This window comes from Castor canadensis, chromosome 18 (genome assembly GCF_047511655.1).
Source record: "Castor canadensis chromosome 18, mCasCan1.hap1v2, whole genome shotgun sequence".
Lineage (NCBI taxonomy): Eukaryota > Metazoa > Chordata > Mammalia > Rodentia > Castoridae > Castor > Castor canadensis.
This window is the reverse complement of record NC_133403.1, coordinates 13,858,544-13,881,631: the sequence shown is the minus strand read 5'-3', so window position 1 is coordinate 13,881,631 and position 23,088 is coordinate 13,858,544. Positions and strand designations below refer to the sequence as shown.

Below are 23,088 nucleotides of genomic sequence, written 5' to 3'. Positions count from 1 at the left end.
TACCCCCAATACAACCCAGCCCAGAACTCTGAGCAGTGCCTCAGTTTTGTGCTGGCTTTAGCAAGAGCTCCTGTACCAAGGTTGTGTCTGCACATCAACACAGTGGTAGTCACATCAAAACCTTAGTGACAAATGAACTGGACTCTGAGAGTGGCCAGTTTCTAAGCAGTGATCAAAGACACAGCAAAGGTGATTTGTGCTGACAAAGCAAGTTGAGTGGTGTTTGAATTGGGGCATATTTACTTTGGAAAATACACAGCAACAGTCCAGCACCAAAGTTCACACCGAACCCTGCTGAAGACCCTGGCTGATTTCATCTCTGTAACTCGGCTTCTCAGAAGTACAGAGGTAAGTTTGGTTTCTAACATTTCTGCTGATGATAAATTTTTATTTTTGGTGTTTAACATGGGCAACTGGTTGCTTTATCAAAGAAAATTCAGAAGCTTTCTATACTAAGCAAAGGAAAATATTTTTATTTTTTAATCTATTATAAAATTCTATGAGTTATATTATTGGGACAGTTGACAAATTTGGAATAGGAAGTAAGGAAGAAGTGAAAGTATTGTGTCTAAGTTAAATTATTCTAATTGGAAGTTGAGTATAGTGGCACATGCCTGTAATTCCAGCAGTTAGGAGGATGAGGAAGGCGGGTAATAAGTTTGAGGCCAGCCTGAGTTGCATGTTAAGAACCTGTCCCACTTTCCCCCCAAAATTATTCAAATTGGACAACTATCCTGTGTATAAATGAGAATATCCTCGTTCTTAGGCATTTTCCTCTGAAGTATTATTATTAAAGGTTAGAGGGCCATGATATAAGAGATCTAACTCCAAACAGGTGAAAAAATGTGTGTGCTTTTACGAACATATACATACATATGAGGAAGTAGAAATGTTTCAAAATATAAAAACCTGGCGAATCTTGGCAAAGGGGGATTTGGGGATGGCTTTGCTACTCTATTATTTCACCTCTTCTGTAAGTTTGAAGTTACTTCAAAATAAATTTCCAAACTTCAAGCAGGTACTTCTCTCCCACTCTGTCTACTCTACATATGACCAAAAAGGCCAACCCCATTCCCCACTACTAATGAGAAAATGCTATTTGAAGTTTCCAGAAAAACAAATGTTTGAATGATTTATCTTAAAAAGTATTGCTTCTCTTCAAAGATAGTAATCTGAATTTAACAGAACCTAGTGATAGTTTTTAAATGCCTTATCCAATTTGTATTATACTAAATAACACATCAGTAGGAAGATTCACCTCCCTTATTAATTCAAGTTAGATTTTGTTTTGTCCTTTAACCTTTTTTTTTTTTTAACTGAGGACACTTTTAAATGCAAGTAGACTTCTATTAAGTTGCTTTTTCCTCTCCTCTTTTACAAAAATTGTTTTTTTGGCAGTACTGGGGTTTGAACTCAGGGCTTTGCACTTGTTAGGTAGGCGATCTACTGCTTGAACCAACTCTCTAGCCCTCCTCTCTTCTTTTTAAAGTGTATTCTCATTGATACTCAGGTCCAATTCTATTTGGAAACTGGCTCCAGATCTACTTGCAGCCACACACATTAGAAATCCTTTCTACGAGTTGCTTCACATGTGCAGACTATATGTATACCACTGCAGCTTCAGCCAGGAGCTAAGAAGTAGGGTCGAAAAAGGACAACATACATTTTCAAAGTCAGAAACTATGTGACTTTTCCTCTCCCAAATGTGCAATTCAAAAGTCTCTCAGTTGCGACTAAAACAATATTTGAGTTGATTATTTTAACTGTACTATACGTGGAGGAGACACTGGCAGCAGCTACTCCCCAAGCCTTGGCAGTTTGGGAATATCCTGGCACTCTAGGCAGAGCACTTGACATGGAGAAGCTGGGGGTGGGGACTTCAGTCAACTTGGTCCAAATTCAGACACAGCCATCCATCCATCCATCCATCCATCCATCCATCCATTCATCCACTGTGATGCTGCAGATTTAACCCTGGCCTTGTGCATGGCAGGCAAGCACTTTACCAGCCTAAACCACTGCCACTTATTAGTAACAGCAATGACAGGCTCAATCTTCTGATGTGTAAAATGGTGGGAGGGTGAAGTTACATCACACAAAGTACCTTATACAGCAGTGCCTGACATCCAACAGAGGCTCCATCAATAGTCATAGTCATTGCCATTATCAGCATCAACAGAGAATATTTCAAGTGAGGAATCTGAACATTTTAGTGCCTAGCAATCTAAAGGCCTAATAAATTTACATGTTTAAGCAGGAGCCAGTAACTCTTGCTTGGCCTAGACTGGCAGCAAATATTCTGAAACAAGAAATGGTTACAGGCCAAAACAAACCTAATCAAAACACAGTCCTTTATGGGTGATCCGAAGCTGCCTGGGTCAGCATTATACACACCTACAGCCACTATCCAGTGAAACGAGGAAGCATCTACCATAAGTGCAGTTAGTAACTGGGAAGTATACAAGAGCAAGACTGCTGGGTGCCAGTGGCTCATGCCTGTAATCCTAGCTACTCAAGAGGTAGTGATCACGAGGATCGCAGTTGGAGGATAACCTGGTCAAATAGTTCATGAGACCCTATCTGAAAAGTAACCAACACAAAACAGGTCTGGTGGAGTGGCTCAAGTGGTAGAGCACCTGCCTAGCAAGAGTGAGGCCTTGAGTTAAAACTGCAGTACTGCCACAAAAAAAAAAAAAAAAGCAAGATAAAACCATTTAGCCGCCAAAATGGATTTGACAAGCCAAGTTAAATGCTCTTTGAACACACAAGGAATGAGTAGATAATGACAAGCTAACCTTGCTAGATAAGGTAACAACTTACCTTGTTTACTTAAACAAAAGGAGTGCCTCTCAGGCCTTTAGGGAGAGCCTTTTGACATTGCTTTATACAGACCTCTTCTGCTTGGTGAGAGCAAAAGCAATAAAGTAGAAAAAGTTTAGTTTCTTCTGACAGCAAAGTACATCTGCAGCAAATCATATAACCTAATAGCCTCTAGGGTTACCAAGAGAGGCACAGACCACTAACCACATTTCAGGAGGTCCTGAGGGAGTAATAGCATTACAGACAACTTCTAAATCTTATACAAATTAACCTCAAATGACTGCACAGATTTCAAGTATCTTTAGAATATAGGTTTTCAGAAAGCTTGATGTGCTTTCTGGAGACAGAAAGATGTTTGGTGAATAAATGAAAAAGAAATTTCCCTCAGGGGCTCCTGAGTTCCCAGGAATCTTTAAAAAAGTTATAGTTTTGCAAACCTTTAAAGAAGGGATTCTCATGTAGGAGTGCAAGGATTCCATGGGAGATTTATAAAGCACACAAAACATTAGGTGTATGTTTATCAGATTCTCTTCAAGTCTAGACTCCTAAACTAGTTAAGAATTGGTAGGGCTGGTGGAGTGGCTCAAGGAGAAGGACCTGAGTTCAAGCCCTAGTACCACAAAAAAAAAAAAAAAGAAAAAAGAATTGGTGCTATGTGCTTGTTTTGGTAGCACATAAACAAAAATTGGAATGACACAGAGAAGATCAGAGTTGGAGACAAGGCTTATAAAAAGAGGTAATTAAATGAAAAGGCTACTGAGGGCGTGACCTAACCCAATCTGGCTGGCATCATTATGAAAAGGGGAAATGTGGACAGGTATTTGTGCCCACAGAGAGGTCACAGGAGGATATAGTGAGAAGGCGGTCACCTACAAAACGATGACATGCAAATTCATGAAGTGTTTCATATTTAAAAAAAAAGAAAGAAAAAAAAAAAACTGGTGCTGTGAGGGAGGGCCTTTTTCTGGGCCAAAGCAATCTGCTGTCTGAACACTGCAAAAGGGTGGGGGCCACTTAGGCAGCCTCTTATCTTGTCATCTGTTTTCCCTCCTAGCTTCAGCTCTGCCAAAATGAAGCACCCATTCAACCCTCTTCTTGTTTCTCTCATCGTAACATTTGTGTGTGGTGGGAGTAAAGGCCTTGCTGATCCGATAAATAATAAAAACCTTAGCATGCCCCTTTTGCCTGCTGACTTCCACAAAGAAAACACAGTCACCAATGACTGGATTACAGAGGGGGAGGAGGACGATGACTATCTGGACCTGGAGAAGTTATTCAGCGAAGATGACGATTACATTTACATCATCGATGCGGTTTCTCCAACAGACTCAGAATTGAGTGCTGGGAACATTCTGCAGCTTTTCCAAGGCAAAAGCCGGATCCAGCGTCTTAACATCCTCAATGCTAAGTTTGCCTTCAACCTTTACCGAGCACTGAAGGACCAGGCCAACACTTTTGATAACATCTTCATTGCACCTGTTGGCATTTCTACTGCGATGGGGATGATTTCCTTAGGCCTGAGGGGAGAGACCCATGAACAAGTGCACTCGGTTTTGCATTTTAAAGACTTTGTGAATGCTAGCAGCAAGTATGAAATCACAACCATTCACAACCTGTTCCGAAAGCTAACTCATCGCCTCTTCAGGAGAAACTTTGGGTACACGCTGAGGTCAGTCAATGACCTTTATGTCCAGAAGCAGTTTCCTATTCTGGGTGACTTCAAAACTAAGGTGAGAGAGTTTTACTTTGCTGAGGCCCAGGCAGCTAACTTCTCAGACCCTGCCTTTATATCAAAAACCAACAACCACATTCTGAAGCTCACCAAGGGCCTCATAAAAGAAGCTCTGGAGAATATAGACCCTGGTACTCAGATGATGATTCTAAACTGCATCTACTTCAAAGGTAAGAAGTAGCTTTATGATTCTCGAAGCAAACTCACAATGTTCTTTCAGTACACGTGCAGACTTAGTAAGTGCCAAGAACTGTATTCTGGCTCCAATTTATTCAGGAAAACAAAGCACTGGTTGACTAGGGTATAGGGACATGATCATGATGCAGTGACAGCTCTAAACTTTATACACTCACTAGATCTTCATTGCATGTGAGGTCATCATAGTTACCACTTTCCAGACAAAGCCGAGCAGTCACAGAGATACCACAACGATGCACAGAGCTTAAGGAGCATCGTTATTCTAGCAGTTTATTAAACTGGAAGACATAATGCAAAAAAACTTTTTAGCATTCGCCAGCATGGATTTGCGTTTTCTCATTTCCGTTCCCAATCATCAGTAAGCAAGAATATGGACAAAAGGCTGAATAAATGTGTCTGGAACTGTTTCGGCTGACACCAACACCATGATTCCGTTTTAGGATACTTTTGTACTAACAGGCAGGTGGGGGTGGAGAAATAAACCAGTATTTCTCAAGCAACTGTTCCAGGTCAGTTACTGGACACTTTTTAATGAAGCTACTGTCTAACCCAACACACACACACACACACACACACACACACACACACACACACACACACAGGATCCCTGGAATCCTAGTAATGAAGGGGCATGGATTTATAAAATCCAGTTTTGAGACAGTATCTCACTATGTAGCTCAGGTTGGCCCTGAACTCACATTTCTCCTGCCTTCAGAGTGCTCTGATTGCAGGTGAAATTCCCAAACCTCTTAGTGGAACCTGACCAGAAGAATGTTTATTTCCTTCTCTAAGCTGAAGGGCAGACACAGGGATGGCTCAGCATCACGACTAATCACAGCAGCACATGACTATTTCCTTTGTCACCAGCAACTACCAGTTACTGCGAAGACACAGTTGTTAGGAGGCCAATATTTCCTGGTAGTTAGCCCCAGCAATTGTACAGCAGCCTAGGAATGAAAAAGACAGAGGCCTTTTCTTGACTTCTGCTTGGCAGACGTGGGGCCAGAGGCCCTCTTGACCTGTTAACATACCCTCTCTGTGCCCAGGCCTAGGCCTCCAGCAGCTCTACAAGGTAGGCATCCTGCCAGGTGGGTCACTGAGAAGAGGTGAGGAGGCTTAAAGTGCTGAGATCTCATCCCCAAGCTTCAACCCAGAGCTAGGTACCTCAGCCTCAAAGTGAGTGGAATCAAAAGTTGAGTCTCTTACAGGCTTGTGACAGACACACAGATATATATATATATACACACACACAATACATATATGATGAAAATATACCTATCCTTTCATTGCTGGTTATAAGTACATGTTTTTTGTTTGTTTATTTGTTTGTTAGTGGTACCTAAGGCCTCATGCATGCTAGGCAAACACTCAACCACTGAGTTACATCCCCAGCCCATAAGTACAAGTTTTGGAACTGGGCAAATAGGAATCTAAGTCCTGGTTTCACCATTTCTCATTTGTGTGACTTCAGCAAGTCATTCAACATCTCTGGGACTCAGTTTCCTCATCTTTATCACAGAGATAGTAACAGCTACTCTGAAAGGGTGTGGGAAAAGCCAAAGAGACATCAATGCAACCCTAGGTCCAGTGTGTGGCAAATGGCAAGAGCTCAATGAACCCAAGTGAGTGAAACTAGATTACAACGTAAGGATAACACGATATGAAGCATGTACCATACTGCTAATGACATTTATTTTACTTTCAAAAGCAATTAACCTATGCTTTAGTGATAACTTTAAAACAGGTCAGTGGAAGACATTTTGGCAGCACTTAAGTTATGGGTATTACCAGTTTGATGGGTGCCCCCAGGTTACTTGAGGCCTCTGCATTATCTCTGGCTGAGGTTTAAGGGAAGAGGATTCTGTTGGCATGGGACTGGAGAAGTGACTAGGAACGATCAGTTTATATATTTTTGGGGGTTTTTGGCAGGACTGGGGTTTGAATTCAGGGCCTCAAGCTTGCTAGGCAGGCAACCTACCACTTGGGACACTCTTCCAGCCCTTTTTTGTGTTGGGTATTTTTGATGTAGGGTTTCGAGAACTATTTGCCCAAGCTGTCTTTGAATCGCAATCCTGACCTCTGTCTCCCAAGTAGCTGGGATTATAGGCGTAAGCCATTGGCACCCAGCCGGTTTATATCTTGAATACAGGCAACCTATGTTACACGAAAGTGTAAAAGTAGCAAACATATAAATTGCCTTTCCCTATCACATTGGAATAGTCACTTAATCCAATGCTGGGAACTGGAAGGGAATATCATAGATCTCACAGGTAAGGAAATTCTAGAAGTATAATTTTAATATTTAGCTTTCAAATCTCTGTTACTAATTTGATTTCAATTTTGAGTGTAAGAATCACTTTTTTAAAGCTTCTGGTAGGCCTTTTCCTAACAGAGCTGGGAAGAGCAGTGATTCCTAATGGGCTCGAGGCAGATGTCTGGAGACATTTGTTATCACCATTTGAGGGGAGAGAAAAGCACTGCTGGTATCTAGTGGGAGAGAGGCTGGGATGCTGTTAAAAGTTCTGCATTGCACAGGATGGTCCCCACACCACAGACAGTTATCTGGTCCAAATGTCAACAGTGCTACAGTTGAGAAACACTACTCAAAGAAGGCAGCTGAGCTACAACCAACTCCTGATGCAGGCAGTAGCTGTCTGGTATTTAAACCTCCTCTAAAAACACCTATTTATATCATCCTTGCTGCTAAAGCAAGCAGCTCAAAACCCTGAACTGCTGCTCATTGTGTTTCTGTTTTCTCATCCATAAAATGGAGATAAAAATAAAAAACATCCATCTCATATAACTTATGGGAGCAGAAAATGAGATAATACAGGGAAGGTGTTTAGATAGATGCCTGGCATGTTGCCAATTGTTAACCAGTCAACAATCATTATTAATTATGAGCATCTCAGAGCTAAAGTAGACACAGACTAATCCCTAGAGACACAGCTCTGCACCCAAATCTACAGGGAAGATTCTGAGGGCAACACTGCAATTGTTACAGAATTAGGCAAGGGCCAAAAGCCACCAACACAGAGCCAAAAGAAGCTCTAAGCTATTCACTATACAGATAAAGAAGTAGAGGCAAAAGCAAGCTAGGTGTCTTGATAGGGTCAAATAACTAGTGTCAGAATCTAGCCCATAATCCATTCCAGTCTATTCAACCTCTCGCTAACTTCTCTTATTAGAAATGCAAATTCTCAGCCCAAACCAGACATAAGAATCAGAGACTAGGGATGGGCCCTGCAGAGCCCTTGAAGGGATTCAGATAATGTTGAAGAGTGAGGATCACTGCTCTAAAGTAACACTCTAAATAACTGCCCTGCTCCTTTTGACTTTACAGGAACCTGGGTGAATAAATTCCCAGTGGAAATGACACACAATCACAACTTCCGGCTGAGTGAGAGAGAGGTGGTCAAGGTCCCCATGATGCAGACCAAGGGGAACTTCCTTGCAGCAAATGACCAGGAGCTTGACTGTGACATCCTCCAGTTGGAGTACGTAGGGGGCATCAGCATGCTAATTGTGGTCCCACACAAGTTGTCCGGAATGAAGACTGTTGAAGCACAGCTGACACCACAGGTGGTGGAGAGATGGCAAAAAAGCATGACAAACAGGTACTTCCAGGTGTATGTCCTTTTGAGTTCCCGGAGGCTGGAGGTGTCCAGGAATACTGAGATCCTAGTCATTCTTTTAAAAAGGGAAAAGTATGGGACCAGGCAAGGTGGTTCACACATGTAATCCCAGTAATTTGGGAGGTGGAGATTGCAATTTCAGGACAGTCCAGACAAAAAGTTAGCAAGACCCCATCTCAATCAATAAGGCAGGCATGGTGGTGCATGCTTGTGGTCCCAGCTACACAGCAGGTATAGGTAGGAGGATCACAGTCTGAGACCAGTCCTAGGCAAAAACATGAGACTCTATCTGAAAAATAACTAAAAGCAAAAAAGGGCTGGAGGCATAGCTCAGGTCTACCTAGTAAGTGTGAGGCCCTAAGTTTAAATTTCAGTACCACCAAAGTAAATAAAAATAAAAAATAAAATAAAATGTGGGAAGTATGCATAACTACTTAAGAACTGCCATATAGACTGCTCTCATTTAAGCCAGTTCTAATTTCTTGCTCAGTAAGAGACAGAGAGCACTATGAGCGACACATCTGCTCTCCACGGGGCAGTTTCAAAGGTAAGGGCAGGTGGCTTACGGTTAGAAATAATATCAGCCCCGTTACATATTTGCTCTGTGGCTCTGAGCCTCATCTCCACCATTCCTAAAGTAGGGGATAATTACAGTACTTACCAGGATCAAAGTGAGAAAAATAGAATAAGTGAGTCGAGTGCTCCCTCCCATCCCCAATGTCTGGAACCTAAGAGATGTCCAACAAAGATTAGCTCTCCCCTTCCCCACCCAGGAAATTCTGAGGTCTTCTTAACTCACTGGGAATCATGAGAATGATTCATCATTCTCTATAGTAAAAACTGTTGATTTTAAATATTTTCTAAGATTATTACTAGACTATGGCAGAAAGAATGGAGGCGTCAGTCACATTTCTGTTTTACCAGATACTGGTTAGTTTCAAATGAGAACTGAATCTGGTTTAGAGCTTTTTATAGGACAAGAACATAGACAAATGTAACAAAACCGAGAAGCAAAGTGGAGCATGGTGACATACTTGGGAGGTAGACGCACAAGTTACAGTTAAGCCTGGGTTACGATGCTAGACCCTGTCTCCCTGCACCCCCACAAAAAATTCAAAGAAAAACAAAACAAATAAAATTAAAAAAAAATAAATAAAAGCCCTGAGAAGCAGGGGCTTAGAGGAAGGTAATTTCCTCAGGTTTAACATTATCAGTTATTAAACCCTATGAATTTTTCCTTAAAAAGATTCCTTCTAACCTTCCTAACCTCCCTGCCCATGACCTCCACCCTAACCCAAGGAGGCCAACCCAGCCTGCTGGTTCCATTCCCAGCTCACCATTTCCATTTCTCTCTTCTCAGAAACTCTCTGTGCCACTCCTGCCAGGAGCTGGCCCAGCTTCTCAGCCTGGTCCAGATTCCCCCTTTCCTGCTCTGGCCTGCTCAGCTCTTTCTCTCCTTCTCAACCCCAGTCAGACCCATGACCTCCTGTTCCCTCCAGCAAGTCCCACTGAAGAGGTCTCTTCAAGCTTTTGTTCACAGTGACCGACCTCTATCACTAAAGCCTCAGGCATCCCTCTAGGCCATGTCCTCCACTAATACTTAGATCCGTCTAATAAGTATTAATATATCATCTTTCTTTCTTTCTTTTTTTTTTTTGGTGTGGTGCTGGGGATGGAACCCAAGACCTGGTGCATGTTAGGCAAGAGCTCTACCACTGAGCTACAGTCCAGCCCCTTAAAATTCCATCTTTACATTTTTACCACTTGAAATATGTGACACTTCTTGAAAAGGAGGATTATATCTTATGTCTCTTTTATCCCTCATAAGATCTAAAGCCGGCCCCAAAGGCACAACTGTCTCTGTTTACCTCATTAGAGACTGAATGATTGGAGGTAAGAAATGAGAATTTTTAGCACTGTCTGGTATTATATAAAGGATTCTTTTTTCTTTTCTTATGATAATCAGGAATAGAATCCAGGCCCTTGCACATGAATGGCAAGTACTCTACCACTGAGCTATACCCCCAGTCCTTGTTTTTTATCTTGTATTTTTTTTATTTTTGAGACAGGGTCTCACTACATAGCCAGGATGGACTTAGACTCTTGATCCTCCTCCCTCAGCCTCCTGAGCACTGGCCATTACAGGCATGCCCCACCACATACCCAGTGAAGGATCCTTTTTTTTTTTTTTTTGAGGGGGTAGGACTGGGGACTGGGTTTTGAACTCAGGCTTCATGCTTGCAAAGCTCGCAGTCTGCAGCTTGAGTCATGCCTCCAGTTGATTTAGCTCTGATTATTTTGGAGATGCAGTCTCATGAACTACTTGCCCAGGCTGGTTTTAAACCTCAATCCTTCTAATCTCGGCCTCCCAAGTAGCTAGGATTATAGGCGTGAGCCACTGGCAGATGGCAAGGATTCTTTTTTTTTAAAGTACTACTTAATTACCAAAGTAAGAAATATGTGGCTCACACCTGTAATCCTAGCTACTCAGGAGGCAGAGATCAGGAGGATCATGGTTCAAAGCCAGCCCAGGCAAATAGTGCACAAGACCCTATAACAAAAAAAAAAAAAGAGGGCTAGTGGAGTGGCTCAAGGTGTAGGCCCTGAGTGCAAACCCCAGCACCATAAAAAAAAAATGTGTGAAGCCAGAGAACCAAAAATCTCAATTTTATGTATAGACATCCCTTAATATCCTCAGAGGACTGGTTATAGGACTTATATAAAATGGCAGAATATTTGCACATACCCTATGGACATCCTCCTATATACTTTAAGTCATCTCTACCTTACTTTTGATTCCTAATACAGTGTAAATGCTATATAATTAGTTGTACCGTAATGTTTAGGGAATAATGACGAGAACAAAAGTCTGTACATATTCAGTACAGATGCATTTTTTCCCCATAATACTTTCAAATCTCTGGTTGATGGAACCTGTGGATGAGTAACACCATAGATACCACAGACTGACTCTAACTAGAATTAGAGTGGGGTAGTCTTTCCAAAATTCTCAAATTATAGTACCAGGATATAAATTTTAAGAAGTGTTATGTTAATTCTGTGGTAAATACAATCCATGGTAGGCTGTGGACATTTACCAGGAAAACATTATTATTTTATAATTTATGGTTTGATAAAACTGAACCCCCCCCCTTCTCCAACTAGAACTCGAGAGGTGCTTCTGCCTAAATTCAAGCTGGAGAAGAACTACAATCTCGTGGAGGCCCTGAAGTCAATGGGGATCACAGAACTGTTTGACAAAAACAGCAACATGTCAGGAATCTCAGACCAGAGGATCACCATCGACTTGGTAATTTCTCCTTCATGTGCACTGGTCCTGCGAGTCTACCTCAGACTGGCCCCCACCTCCACCTGTCTTCCAGCCCACCACTACCCAGTTTGACTTCCCAGGTTGGGGGCTGCCAAGGCTGCTCTCCAGGTCTGGCTGTGGCACACAACAGGCTCAGTTCTGCTGGTGCCAGCCAGAGGAACTGCCAGATGTGTAGTGGGCAGAATGGTCACAGGAAGCAGCCTTGGGGTGCAGCTCCACTCCTGCTGACACTGGAGTGAGGGAAGACATGTGCTTCTATCTATGAAACAGCTATGCCCACCATTTAACACACAGAGAAACTGCACAACATACTCATTTAACTGCACAAACTAACAACAGAAACTCAGCAAAACAGAGAATACCAGGCCAAGGGCTGTGGCAGATCCAGGTTCCCATTCTCTGGTGGACACTTTGAGGAGCTAAGGGGTTGGGGTGGCTGTCTTGGTTCCCAAAGCCTCCCAGACTATGGGTATGCCACAGAGTGAATGTTGTTCTACAGTTTAAAGGTAAGTAACTGTGATAGACACAGACTCTAACCACACTTTACAGGTGATGAAAGATATTTTCAGGCTGGAGGCATGGCTCAAGCAGTACAGCACCTGCCTCACAAGTATAAAGCCCTGAGTTCAAACCCCAGTGCCACAGGAAAAAAAAAAAAGAGATTTTCAATGGTAATTTTGACTAGGTGCAATTTTTGCCATATGTGTGTTTTTTGGACCTATTTTCTGAGTGAGATTAGACTCCACCAAATGCTAAATGCTCTATTCCCGAGTGTCAACCTACAGAATCTGATGTCTTTCCTTTCCTATCTGAAACAGTTCAAGCACCAAGGCACCATCACAGTGAATGAGGAGGGTACCCAAGCTGCAGCTGTGACCACAGTGGGATTCATGCCATTGTCTACTCAAGTCCGTTTCACTGTCGACCGCCCCTTTCTGTTCCTGGTCTATGAACACCGCACCAGCTGCCTGCTCTTTATGGGGAGAGTGACCAACCCTGCTAGGTTTTAATGGTGGCAGTCTGGGCACCTAGCATGTTTTGGGGGCACTCTGTAATTGCTTCCATTCTAACAACGAAGACAGAAATGTTTTGGCTTCATGACTTCTGTGATTTATGCTACCAATCTGAATTCAAGGTCCATATGAGAGAAGAAATTTACCACCAAAGACTGAGAAGCTGGTTGGGATCAATTCTGCTAACTAACATGTAAGTCCATAGGACTTAGTATAACTAACTAGCATGTCAGCTGTTCTCTAGAGAATCTTGGCCACTGGCAGCCTGCCTCACCTCCCAACCACCTCACATCCCCCTACCTCCTCACAGCAAACTGACACAGTATACATGGGCATCTCCTTCCCTGCTAGCTCCATACTTACATATCTGCCTCTATTACTCAAAGCCTTTCTCATCCAGGTCCTTCATCTGCACACAGAATACAGAAATGAGTCACATGACTAATTTCTCACCTCTCCCAAAAAGAATGCCCAACTAGCACATTCCTGAGGCCCAAGACCCTGACTGGGGCTTAATTCTCTCATGGCTTGACCTTCCTCATCCAAGTAAATGTCATCTGTCCTCTCACGGTTTGCCTCATTGCTACCCAGAGAGCATTGTGTACACATCTTTCACTCTAGAGATAAATAAATATAGCCACATTGCTGTGTATTTATTTTTTGAAGCGCAAATAAACAAAGGTCAAATTCAAAAGAGCAACATCTTCAGGAATGACAAAGATCTATACAGTGACTTACTAAATCAGGGCACATTCTCAGGACCAGAATGAAGTGTGGGGCTGAGGCCTGGGTGAGGCTATATAGAATTCTTGAGATGCAGTGTTCTCTAAGTGTCATAAGTCCAGAGACTACCACAGACTTTAGGTGGGAAGCATGCTTCAGCGTTCATCCCTCAGGTGTGGTCCTTTAGAGGGTCTGAAATTTTATTTTTCTGGTTTGAACTTAGGGCCTCAAGCTTGCTAAGCAGGTGCTCTACCACTTGAGTCACTCTACTAGGGGTCTAGTTTGATAATGCACACCACATCCAAAGAATATGTTTCTGGGTCCTTCACTGCCTGGGTAAGACACCCAAAACCCAAAAGGACTGCTCAGAATGTAAGAGTCAGGGTGTGCCTTCAGTGAGGCGACCATCAACCATAATAAGAGCAGCAATCACAAGCTCTGCATGAGCAGATTGTCTCATTCTAACCCTCACAGTCTGGCAGGAGAAGCTTTATCTACCCCACTTTGCAAGTGATGAAAACAAGAACTGGAAGGACTGAAACCTGCCCAAGATGCACAGCTACAGTACAGGGGTAAGGCTGGGGTTCAAGGGTAGGCTGACTTGACTCCAGGGTCTTGCAGGGAGTCTCGTCATAGAAGATGTCTGATCTGATGAGACCAATACCAGCAATGGGAGCAGCAGAAAGGGAGTGCTGAGCACTTGTTGCAATGCACACATGCAGGCACTGTGCTGTGCGGATGTGCCTGTGGATCACCTCACAGAACTCACACCAATCCTAGAAGGACCACATTGTTATCAGCTCTTTTTCACAGCTGAGGAGCAACAAAAGCTCACAGAGGGAAGTGATTTGTAGAGGTATTGATCCAAACCCACAGGTGGGCCCCAGAGCCTGTTTTTCCTTGCTAACCATCCTCACCTGCTCCCTTCATAACTTCCTACACCAGCTCTTGCTCCATTACTAACCTAATCCTAACCCTACTGTGAAAGGATAGTACAGGGTTGAGGCCAAATCTCCATCACAACTTCTTAGACTCTCAGTGGAGCCTGATGTTGCTGATGATTCATTCTTTCTCCAATTTGCTGCAACTATTCCTTTCTGGTGCTTGTCTTATATTTTTCATCTTGTTGCTGGTTCATCTTGCTCCTTCCATTTCTAAATACAGTTATCTCAAAAACTGTATCTTAAAAAGCTGGACATAGTGGTGCATGCCTCTAGTCCCAGTTACTCAGGAGGATGAGGCCAGTCTGGGTAACATAGTGAGACCCCTGACCCTGCTGCACTGCCCACTCATCTCAAAAGAAACAAAAAGACCCCTGGTCTTTAGCCCTTTGCCATGTCTGTCCCCTTCCCAGAAGGGCAATGATCTTAATTCCAATCACCCCCTCCTACCTTTGCTATAGCCTCTCTAGATTCCTCCATGCCCCTGTACAGGCCAGAGTCCTCCAGTCTCCATGTTTTTTGTTCACTTACATCTGTGAAATCTCTCTGATCCTCTCTTACAGAAATTAGGCCACCATTTCTTTTTTTTTTGGGTTAAGACACTTTTCCCTTTTCTTTTTTTTTGCCTGAACTTTTTTTTTTCTTTTATTATTCATATGTGCATACAAGGCTTGGTTCATTTCTCCCCCCTGCCCCCACCCCCTCCCTTACCACCCACTCCACCCCCTCCCTCTGCCCCCCACCCCCTCAATACCCAGCAGAAACCATTTTGCCCTTATCTCTAATTTTGTTGTAGAGAGAGTATAAGCAATAATAGGAAGGAACATGGGTTTTTGCTGGTTGAGATAAGGATAGCTATACAGGGCATTGACTCACATTGATTTCCCGTGCGTGGGTGTTACCTTCTAGGTTAATTCTTTTTGATCTAACCTTTTCTCTAGTTCCTGGTCCCCTTTTCCTATTGGCCTCAGTTGCTTTTAAGGTATCTGCTTTAGTTTCTCTGCGTTAAGGGCAACAAATGCTAATTTTTTAGGTGTCTTACCTATCCTCGCCCCTCCCTTGTGTGCTCTCACTTTTATCATGTGCTCAAAGTCCAATCCCATTGTTGTGTTTGCCCTTGATCTAATGTCCACATATGAGGGAGAACATATGATTTTTGGTCTTTTGGGCCAGGCTAACCTCACTCAGAATGATGTTCTCCAATTCCATCCATTTACCAGCAAATGATAACATTTCGTTCTTCTTCATGGCTGCATAAAATTCCATTGTGTATAGATACCACATTTTCTTAATCCATTCATCAGTGGTGGGGCATCTTGGCTGTTTCCATAACTTGGCTATTGTGAATAGTGCCGCAATAAACATGGGTGTGCAGGTGCCTCTGGAGTAACCTGTGTCACAGTCTTTTGGGTATATCCCCAAGATAGGCCACCATTTCTTAAGGCAGTAGAGTATTAATTCAGAGCCCAGGTTCTGCATCAGGCTGCCTGGGTTCAAATCCTCACTCTAACATATAGTAACTGTGAGACTTTGAGCAAGTTCTGTGCCCCAGTGTCCTCATCTATAAAATAGAGAGAAGAGCAGAGTTGTGAAGGTTAAGGGAATTAATGTCTGGAAAGGGTCTAGACTAGTTCTTAGAGGTTAGCAAGAGCTGAGTAAGGATTTCCTATCTTAGAAAGTTTCTCTTCCAACTCCTAACTTAGGAGCCCTGGATGAGTTTGACCCATTTAACTTCCTGAGGTTGCATGCAAAAACCTTGAGCATAGCTGCATTTCTATGGAAAAGAAGTGCAAAGTTTACAAAAGGGTCCGTGACCTAGAAAATGTTAATCCGCAGACCTCATCTACAGGCACTGAGAGAATAAGTAACCTAACCAAGGCCACAAAAAGCTATCAGTGACACAGATATAAACCTGCTCTCTGTGGAGTACAGAATCATTTTCCGAGCAAGCAGCACATCCTTATGACAATGCAGTGATGACATCTCTAAGCTTTAGATAACTTTCAAATTGTTAACAATGGGCTATATAACAATGCAACTTAACCAATGATAATTCTGGAGAAATATGTTCACAAATTGTAAGACAAAGATCACCAAATCTAAGCAGGAAGGAGTCTGTAAACAGCTGCTTTAGGACCAAAACTCAGGCTTCCTGTCCTAAGTCCTTTCACTCAACAAACTAATCAAGACACTGCATCATTAAAGGTTCAAAATAGAGATTATTTTTCTCTTAAAAAAGAAAAGAAGTACCAAACACAAAAGCAAAAACAAAAACAAAACAAACAAACAAAAAAACCCACCTCATTACTACCTTTGGAAATCAGTTTCTCCCAGAAGGTCCAAGGGGTAACCTCAAAGCAAATGCAAGAATCCATGATCCCTGTACTCTGTTAAGCAATAAAACCAAATATTTGCTTCCTCCCCTGTAATATAACCATTAACTTTTGTTAAGAAAATACAATACTTATTCTATTCATGTAAAAGGTTCCAGGTCTTTGAGGGAGTATGCTCTGAGTTGTCACTGATAATGGTCATGCCTATACTGACCCTGTGTAGAGAGGCTCAGACACTCACAGAAAGTCCCAAAAGCATGACCAGAAGTTCAAACCTGCCCTTGTGACCCTAAAGCCCATGTACTGCCAACCAACTTCACTCATCATTGCTCCCCCAAAGTGCAAAGTATCCTGGCAGATTTCTTGTATGAATTTATTAAACTCTAAATGACCATCAAGGGCAGATGGAGTGGTTCAAGTGGTACAGTGCCTGCCTAGCAAGGGTGAGGCCCTGAGCCTAAATGGCAGTAACACCAAAAAAAAAAAAAAAGAAATACCACTGCTAAACACTCTTGAATGCTCACAGGAATATAGGTTACAGAATTCTGACGTTCAAAGATCCCAGTAGGCCAGGTGCTGGTGGCTCATGCCTGTCATCCTAACTATGAAGGAGGATCAAGATTTGATGCCAGCCCAGGCAAATAGTTCACGAGACCCTATCTTGAGAAAACCCATCATGCAGAAGACCAAAAATCACATGTTCTCTCTCATATGCGGACTTTAGATCTAGGGCAAATGCAGCAATGTTGTTGGACTTGGGTCACATGACAAGGGGAGAGCACATATGGGAGGTAGGGGGATAGGTAGGAAACCCAAAACTTGAAAGTGTTTGCTGTCCTCACTGCAGAGGAACTAATACAGTAACCTTAAAGTGACAGAGGTCAATATGGGAAGGTGACCGGGAAATTCTAAAGAGGTGAGGTAGAGATGAATCAATTCGGGTTGTAATACACTTGTGCATGGAAGCAATGCTAGAAATCTCTCTGTGTAGCTATCCTTATCTCAACTAGCAAAAACGCTTTGTCTTTCTTATTGTTGCTTATGTCTCCTCTTCAACAAAATTGGAGATAAGAGCAGAAGAGGTTCTGCCTGGAAGTGAGTTAGGGGCGGGGGGGGCAGAAATGGCCCAAACAATGTATGCACATATGAATAAATGAATTAAAAAAAAAAACCATCATAAAGAAAAGGGCTGGTGGAGTGGCTCAAGGTGTAGGCCTTGAGTTCAAACCCCAGTATTGAAAAAAAAAAAAAAGATCCCGGTACTCACTGATTGAGTGCCACCCCAAGCATCTTCCCTATTTGTCTAAAATCTGTTCCTTCATAGAGGTTGCCTGTCCCTCTTCCTGTCTTCCCTTCAACAGGTCAAGAGAGTGCTCAGGCTTCATGCGCCTCACTTTTTAATCACACTACTTTTTTTTTTTTGGTGGCACTGGGGTTTGAACTCAAGGCCTCACACTTGCTAGGGAGGCACTCTATTGCTTGAGCCACACCTCCAGCATACAATGTCACTTTTAAAAGACAACTGTACACTGGTCGACATTAATTATAAAGTACAAAAACCTGTGTTTTAAAAAACTGAATAGGGTGTGGGCAAAAAAATTAACCAATGAGGGTGTTGATGAAGAACTCCATACATCAACATACAGTAGAGAGAGTCCCAGAAATTCTGAAATTCTCAAAGGGCAGTAGGTATAGCTGATGGCAGGCTCAAAGGTGATAAGGTTCCCAGGAGAAAGTGCACAGCCATGGGCAGCTATGATTCACTGCAGTGCAGGCCCAGCACCTTGCTCCTCCAGCACCCTCAGATCGATAAGCATCCTGATACAGACCCCATTTGCTATTTTCAATCAGTCACATACTAAATCAGCCATACAGTGACAGCAGGCACTGGAGGGAAAAGGACAACATACAGGAAGGAGAGTGACCTGGAAGTAGAATATTCCACTTGACGTTTACTACTAAAGATTAATAATAGTAAGCCAGGTCAGAAGTCCCAAGGGTTAGAATGATGATGAACATGCAGGCTGGTGTAAGCATACAAACTGCTTCACTAGGATGGGGAGAGAGCAGCCAGGCATGCTGGCACAGGCCTATAATCCCAGCACTATGGAGGAGAGGCAGGAGGATTGCAAATTCCAGGCCAACCTAGAGTGAGACCCTGTCTCTCAGGGAAGAAAAAAACAAAAGATGGGGAGAGATATGTCTCTGTGCCCCCACTCTCCACCTGCCTGTCTGCTCAACCTCTTCATCTCCAGGTTACCTATGCAGCTCTGCTGCCAGGTGGGCCCCTCTGGTGTGCACAAAGTTAGTTATCAAGACTTGAACACTAAGGGTGGTGAGGTGGGAAGAAACTGGAATGCTGAGGCAAAGACAGACTAGAAGATGGGCTAAGAAGAAAGTAGAGATTAAGAGATGGGCACAAATATGAGAACATGGGGCCCTAGGCCCATGACTGCAGCTGAATGGGAAAAACAATTTCCACAAAGAACTTTTGGGAAGCAGTGGATACAGGTTGAAATGGCACAAAATGGAAATTGGCTCTCTACCATGGTGGTTCCATTATACCCACAATGGCACAGGGCCTGTGCCCATTGTACCCACATGGCTTCCAGAAACTACCAACGGGTACAGTTCCAATGGCCTGGGTGCCAACAAGATGCCTTCAGGTTTCATCTCACAGGAAAGGGCCAAGAATGGAAGGAAGCAGGGGTAGGCCCAGAATTAATCAGAGGCACCAATACAGGGTGAGACACAGAATGAGGGAGTGAGATGTAGGACCTGGGAGCTATACAAGAGGGTACCTGGAGCAAGTTCTCGGTTGGTCAGCTGAGAGGGTCTGAGCAGGACACAAAAAAGAGAATCCGATCTATGATACTGTCACAGAGAGCTGAACAGCTATATCTACAGAATCACTGGAGTCTCAAAACTGCCCTTTTGTAAGGAATTTGCTGTGCATCACTCAAAACATGATTAAGCATCTGCAATTTTAAACCATTCAATTAATGAATACTCACCACAGCTATTACAGGAATGAGCACGCCCAAATTCCCCGCGCTGCTAGAAGCCTAGAACAGAATTAATGTTATTGACAAACATGTTTATTAAAAAAAGAAAGAAGACATGACAGAGTTATATATACCTGAAATTCCCTAACTTATTTATTTATTCGGTGGGTCTGGGGTTGAACTCAGGGCTTCGTGCTTGCAAAGCAGGCACTTTATCTCTTGAGGCACACCTCTAATCCATTTTGCGCTGGTTATTTTAGAGATGGAGTTCCATGAACTATTTTCCTGCACTAGCCTCAAATCTCAATCCTCCCGATCTCAGCCTCCCAAGTTGCTAGGATTACAGGTGTGAGCCTGAAATTCCCTAACTTAAAAGAAACAGTGATCTGGGTACAGTGGTTGACAGCTGTAATCCTACCTACTTGGAAGGAGGAGATTAGGAAGATGGTATTTTGAGGTCAGCCCAGACAAAAAGTTTGAGAGACCCATCTCAACCAATAAAAGCTGGGGATAGTGGCACATGTCTGACGTCCCAGCTATGAGGAAAGTATAAATAGGAGGATTTCAGTCCAGACCAGCAAGGGCATAAATGTGAGAACCTATTTGAAAAATATCCACAGCACAAAGGGCAAGAGGTAGGGCTCAGGTAGCAGCACACCCACCTGGCAATCGAAGGCCCTGAGTTCAAATCCAAGTACCACCAAAAAAAAAAAAAAGAGAGAGATAAAGATGCTCATCAAGCATAAATTTTTGGCCGGTTCTGAGGAATTGAAGCCGGTGCCTTGAATATGCTAAGCACTGAACTATAGCCCTAGCCCACCATCCAGGCTACCTATCTATCTATCTATCTATCTATCTATCTATCTATCTATCTATCTTTCTAGGTGGTGTTGAGGATTAAACTCTGCCCATATGCTAGGCAAGCACTCTATCACTGAGCTACAGCTTCGGCCTGAGCATAATTTTAGTAGCATAAAATGGAAACAACATAAATGTCAAGCATAAATCATTGATTATGTAAATGATTACATACATAGTGATGCTTCTGCATGAATATGACACAGTTATTAAGAAGCCAACTTTCTGGAAAATATCTAATAACCTTGGAAAAGTGCCCCCAGCAAATATTAAATGAAAACAAAAAAAGTTAGCCAGGTGCCAATGGCTCATGCCGCCTATAATCCTAACTTCTCAGGAGGCAGAGATCAGGAGGATTATGGTTCTGAGGCCAGCCAGGGCAAACAGTTCTCGAGACTCTATCTCAAAAATAACCAACACAAAAAAGGGCTGGTGGAGTGCCTCAAAGTGGCAGAGCACCTGCCTAGCAAGCATGAGGCCCTAAGTTCAAGCGCCAGCACTGTTTAAAAAAAAAAAAAATCAGGATTTAAGAGTATGCTATAGGACTAGGGGATGTGGTTCAAGTGGTAGAATGCTTGCCCAGCAAGCACAAGGCCTGAGTTCAAAAACTCCAGTATCACAAAAAAAAAAAAAAGAGTTATGGGTGCTCTTTATTATTTATAAGTTTCTGCATCTTTTCTACAATAAACATGTGTTCATTCCATGTTAGGAGAAATTTGGGGGTTACTTAATAACTAAATAAAATGTAAGTTCTCTAGCTAGATAAACCACAATAGATACTGACTGGTCAAAGTTCTGGAAGCATGCACTTAAGCACACTTAACTTTTGCTGTGTATTTATAATAGTGACAAGCAGCTAAAGGTGTTGAGTGCTCACAATGGTCAGGGACAGTTCTGAGTGCTTTGCTTGCATTAACTTCTGATGAGAAGATTCACAGGATTAAGTAGCTTGCCAAGGCCACACAGCCACTCAGTGGCAGGGAAAGAATTCTAAACCTGTTTCTCTGGGCTGCAGCCTATGAGCAGTGGCCCTACTCGTGCCACTTTGGGAAGCTGAAAGCCTCAGGGCTGCACAATGAAGGGAAACAATCTACATGTCTTAATTTATAATTTACAATCCTTGTCCTCGACAGGGTAGTTATGAGCTGATATCCGCCTACCCCCACTGCTTGCTTTGGGAGGTCCTAGCTCAGTGGAAAAAGCACAGCAGCTGCTCAATAAAAACTTGTTTACTCACAACTTGGTTGGTAAGAAGCAACTACTCTGCAAAGAACAGAACACATGGCTTTGAACCCAGTGGACAGCAAAGGGAATCCCTACATTGTCTCCCATGGCACAACCCCTTAATCTATGAACAGGCATTAAGTCCAAAAGTCTTGGGACTGTAAAGAAAGATGTATTGAGCCAGGCATAGTATTTCAAGCCTGTAATTCCAGCTACTTGGGAGGCAGAGATCAGGAGGATTATTTGAGGCTGGCTTGGGCAAAAAATTAGTTAGGCCCCCTTCTCAATAGCTGAGTGTGATGGCACGCACCTATCATCTCAGCTAAGTGGAAAGTAAAAATAGGAGGATCATGGTCCAAGCAAAAATGGGAGACACTATCCTAAAAATACATAACCAATGTAAAAAGGGATAGGGTCATGGCTCAAGTGGAAGAGCCCTTGCCTAGCAAGCGCAAGGCCTGGAGTTCAACCCACAGCACCACCAAAAGAAAAAGGTATATCAGAGGCAGACAGGAGCAGCCAAAGGTCCCAGTGGGTGCTCTTAGGACACTGAGACCCAATTTCCAGGGGAAAGGCAGCTCCTGACATGTTACAACTTCTGTCTTCTCAAGTGCTGAGTACCTCTTTGCATCGCCAACACCCCCCTTCACCCTGATACCTAAGGCCCAGCTGGATGCAAGGAACAGGTTCTTTCCTGTGCACCGGACAAAGCTTCAGCTTTTCATCATCCTAGGACACTGGATAAGCTAATCACCAGACCACTGTCAGAGGGCCTGGGAGAGCAAGGCTGAACTAGGGACAAGGGTCTTAGGATCCCTTTTTGTACCAGCTACCTTCTCTTGGCCAATACTTTTACACAGAAAACGCCTTCTTGCAGTTGTCAACTTGACATTATTTCTTCAGACAGTCATTCCTGACCAGCTCAGTCTAAAGTGCCCCTTGCCACACTGCCCTGTTCTAGTCTCCCACAAAACCTCACAGACATAGTGACCTGTCTTGTTTACTTTCATAATCCCCTCACCTAGAATAAGAGCCAGGAAACTGTAGCCCATGGGTCAAATCCCAGCTCTATCACCTGTTTTCTTAGCACGTTTGCTACAGCTACTCTTAGCTACCATGGCAGAATTGAATTGTTGTAATAAAGATGATTTTAGGCCTGAAAAATTTAAAATACTTACAATCTGATCCTTTATAGAAACAGTGGGATGACCCTCGACCTAGGATAGCATGCAGCATATAGTGGGTGAACATAGTGGGGAAGGGAAAGAAGAAGAA

General features: G+C 43.0%; 2 protein-coding genes and 1 pseudogene across 2 annotated transcripts in view; 2 read left to right on the top strand and 1 right to left on the bottom strand.

The window, feature by feature from the left end:
• Positions 1 to 23,088, bottom strand: part of Pi4ka (phosphatidylinositol 4-kinase alpha) — a 121,194-nt gene that overhangs the window by 50,535 nt on the left and 47,571 nt on the right. The window contains exon 19 of the mRNA XM_020160744.2: positions 19,741 to 19,791. Coding sequence (XP_020016333.2) covers positions 19,741 to 19,791 — 51 coding nt within the window. The remainder of the gene's footprint in view (positions 1 to 19,740; positions 19,792 to 23,088) is intronic.
• On the top strand, positions 203 to 13,373 carry Serpind1 (serpin family D member 1). The gene is made up of 5 exons (XM_074060599.1): positions 203 to 348; positions 3,875 to 4,722; positions 8,094 to 8,367; positions 11,551 to 11,695; positions 12,535 to 13,373. The coding sequence occupies exons 2-5, from the start codon at positions 3,891 to 3,893 to the stop codon at positions 12,724 to 12,726; spliced, it is 1,443 nt and encodes a 480-aa protein (XP_073916700.1). The 5' UTR covers positions 203 to 348; positions 3,875 to 3,890; the 3' UTR covers positions 12,727 to 13,373.
• On the top strand, positions 3,476 to 3,734 carry LOC141419091 (U6 spliceosomal RNA; annotated as a pseudogene).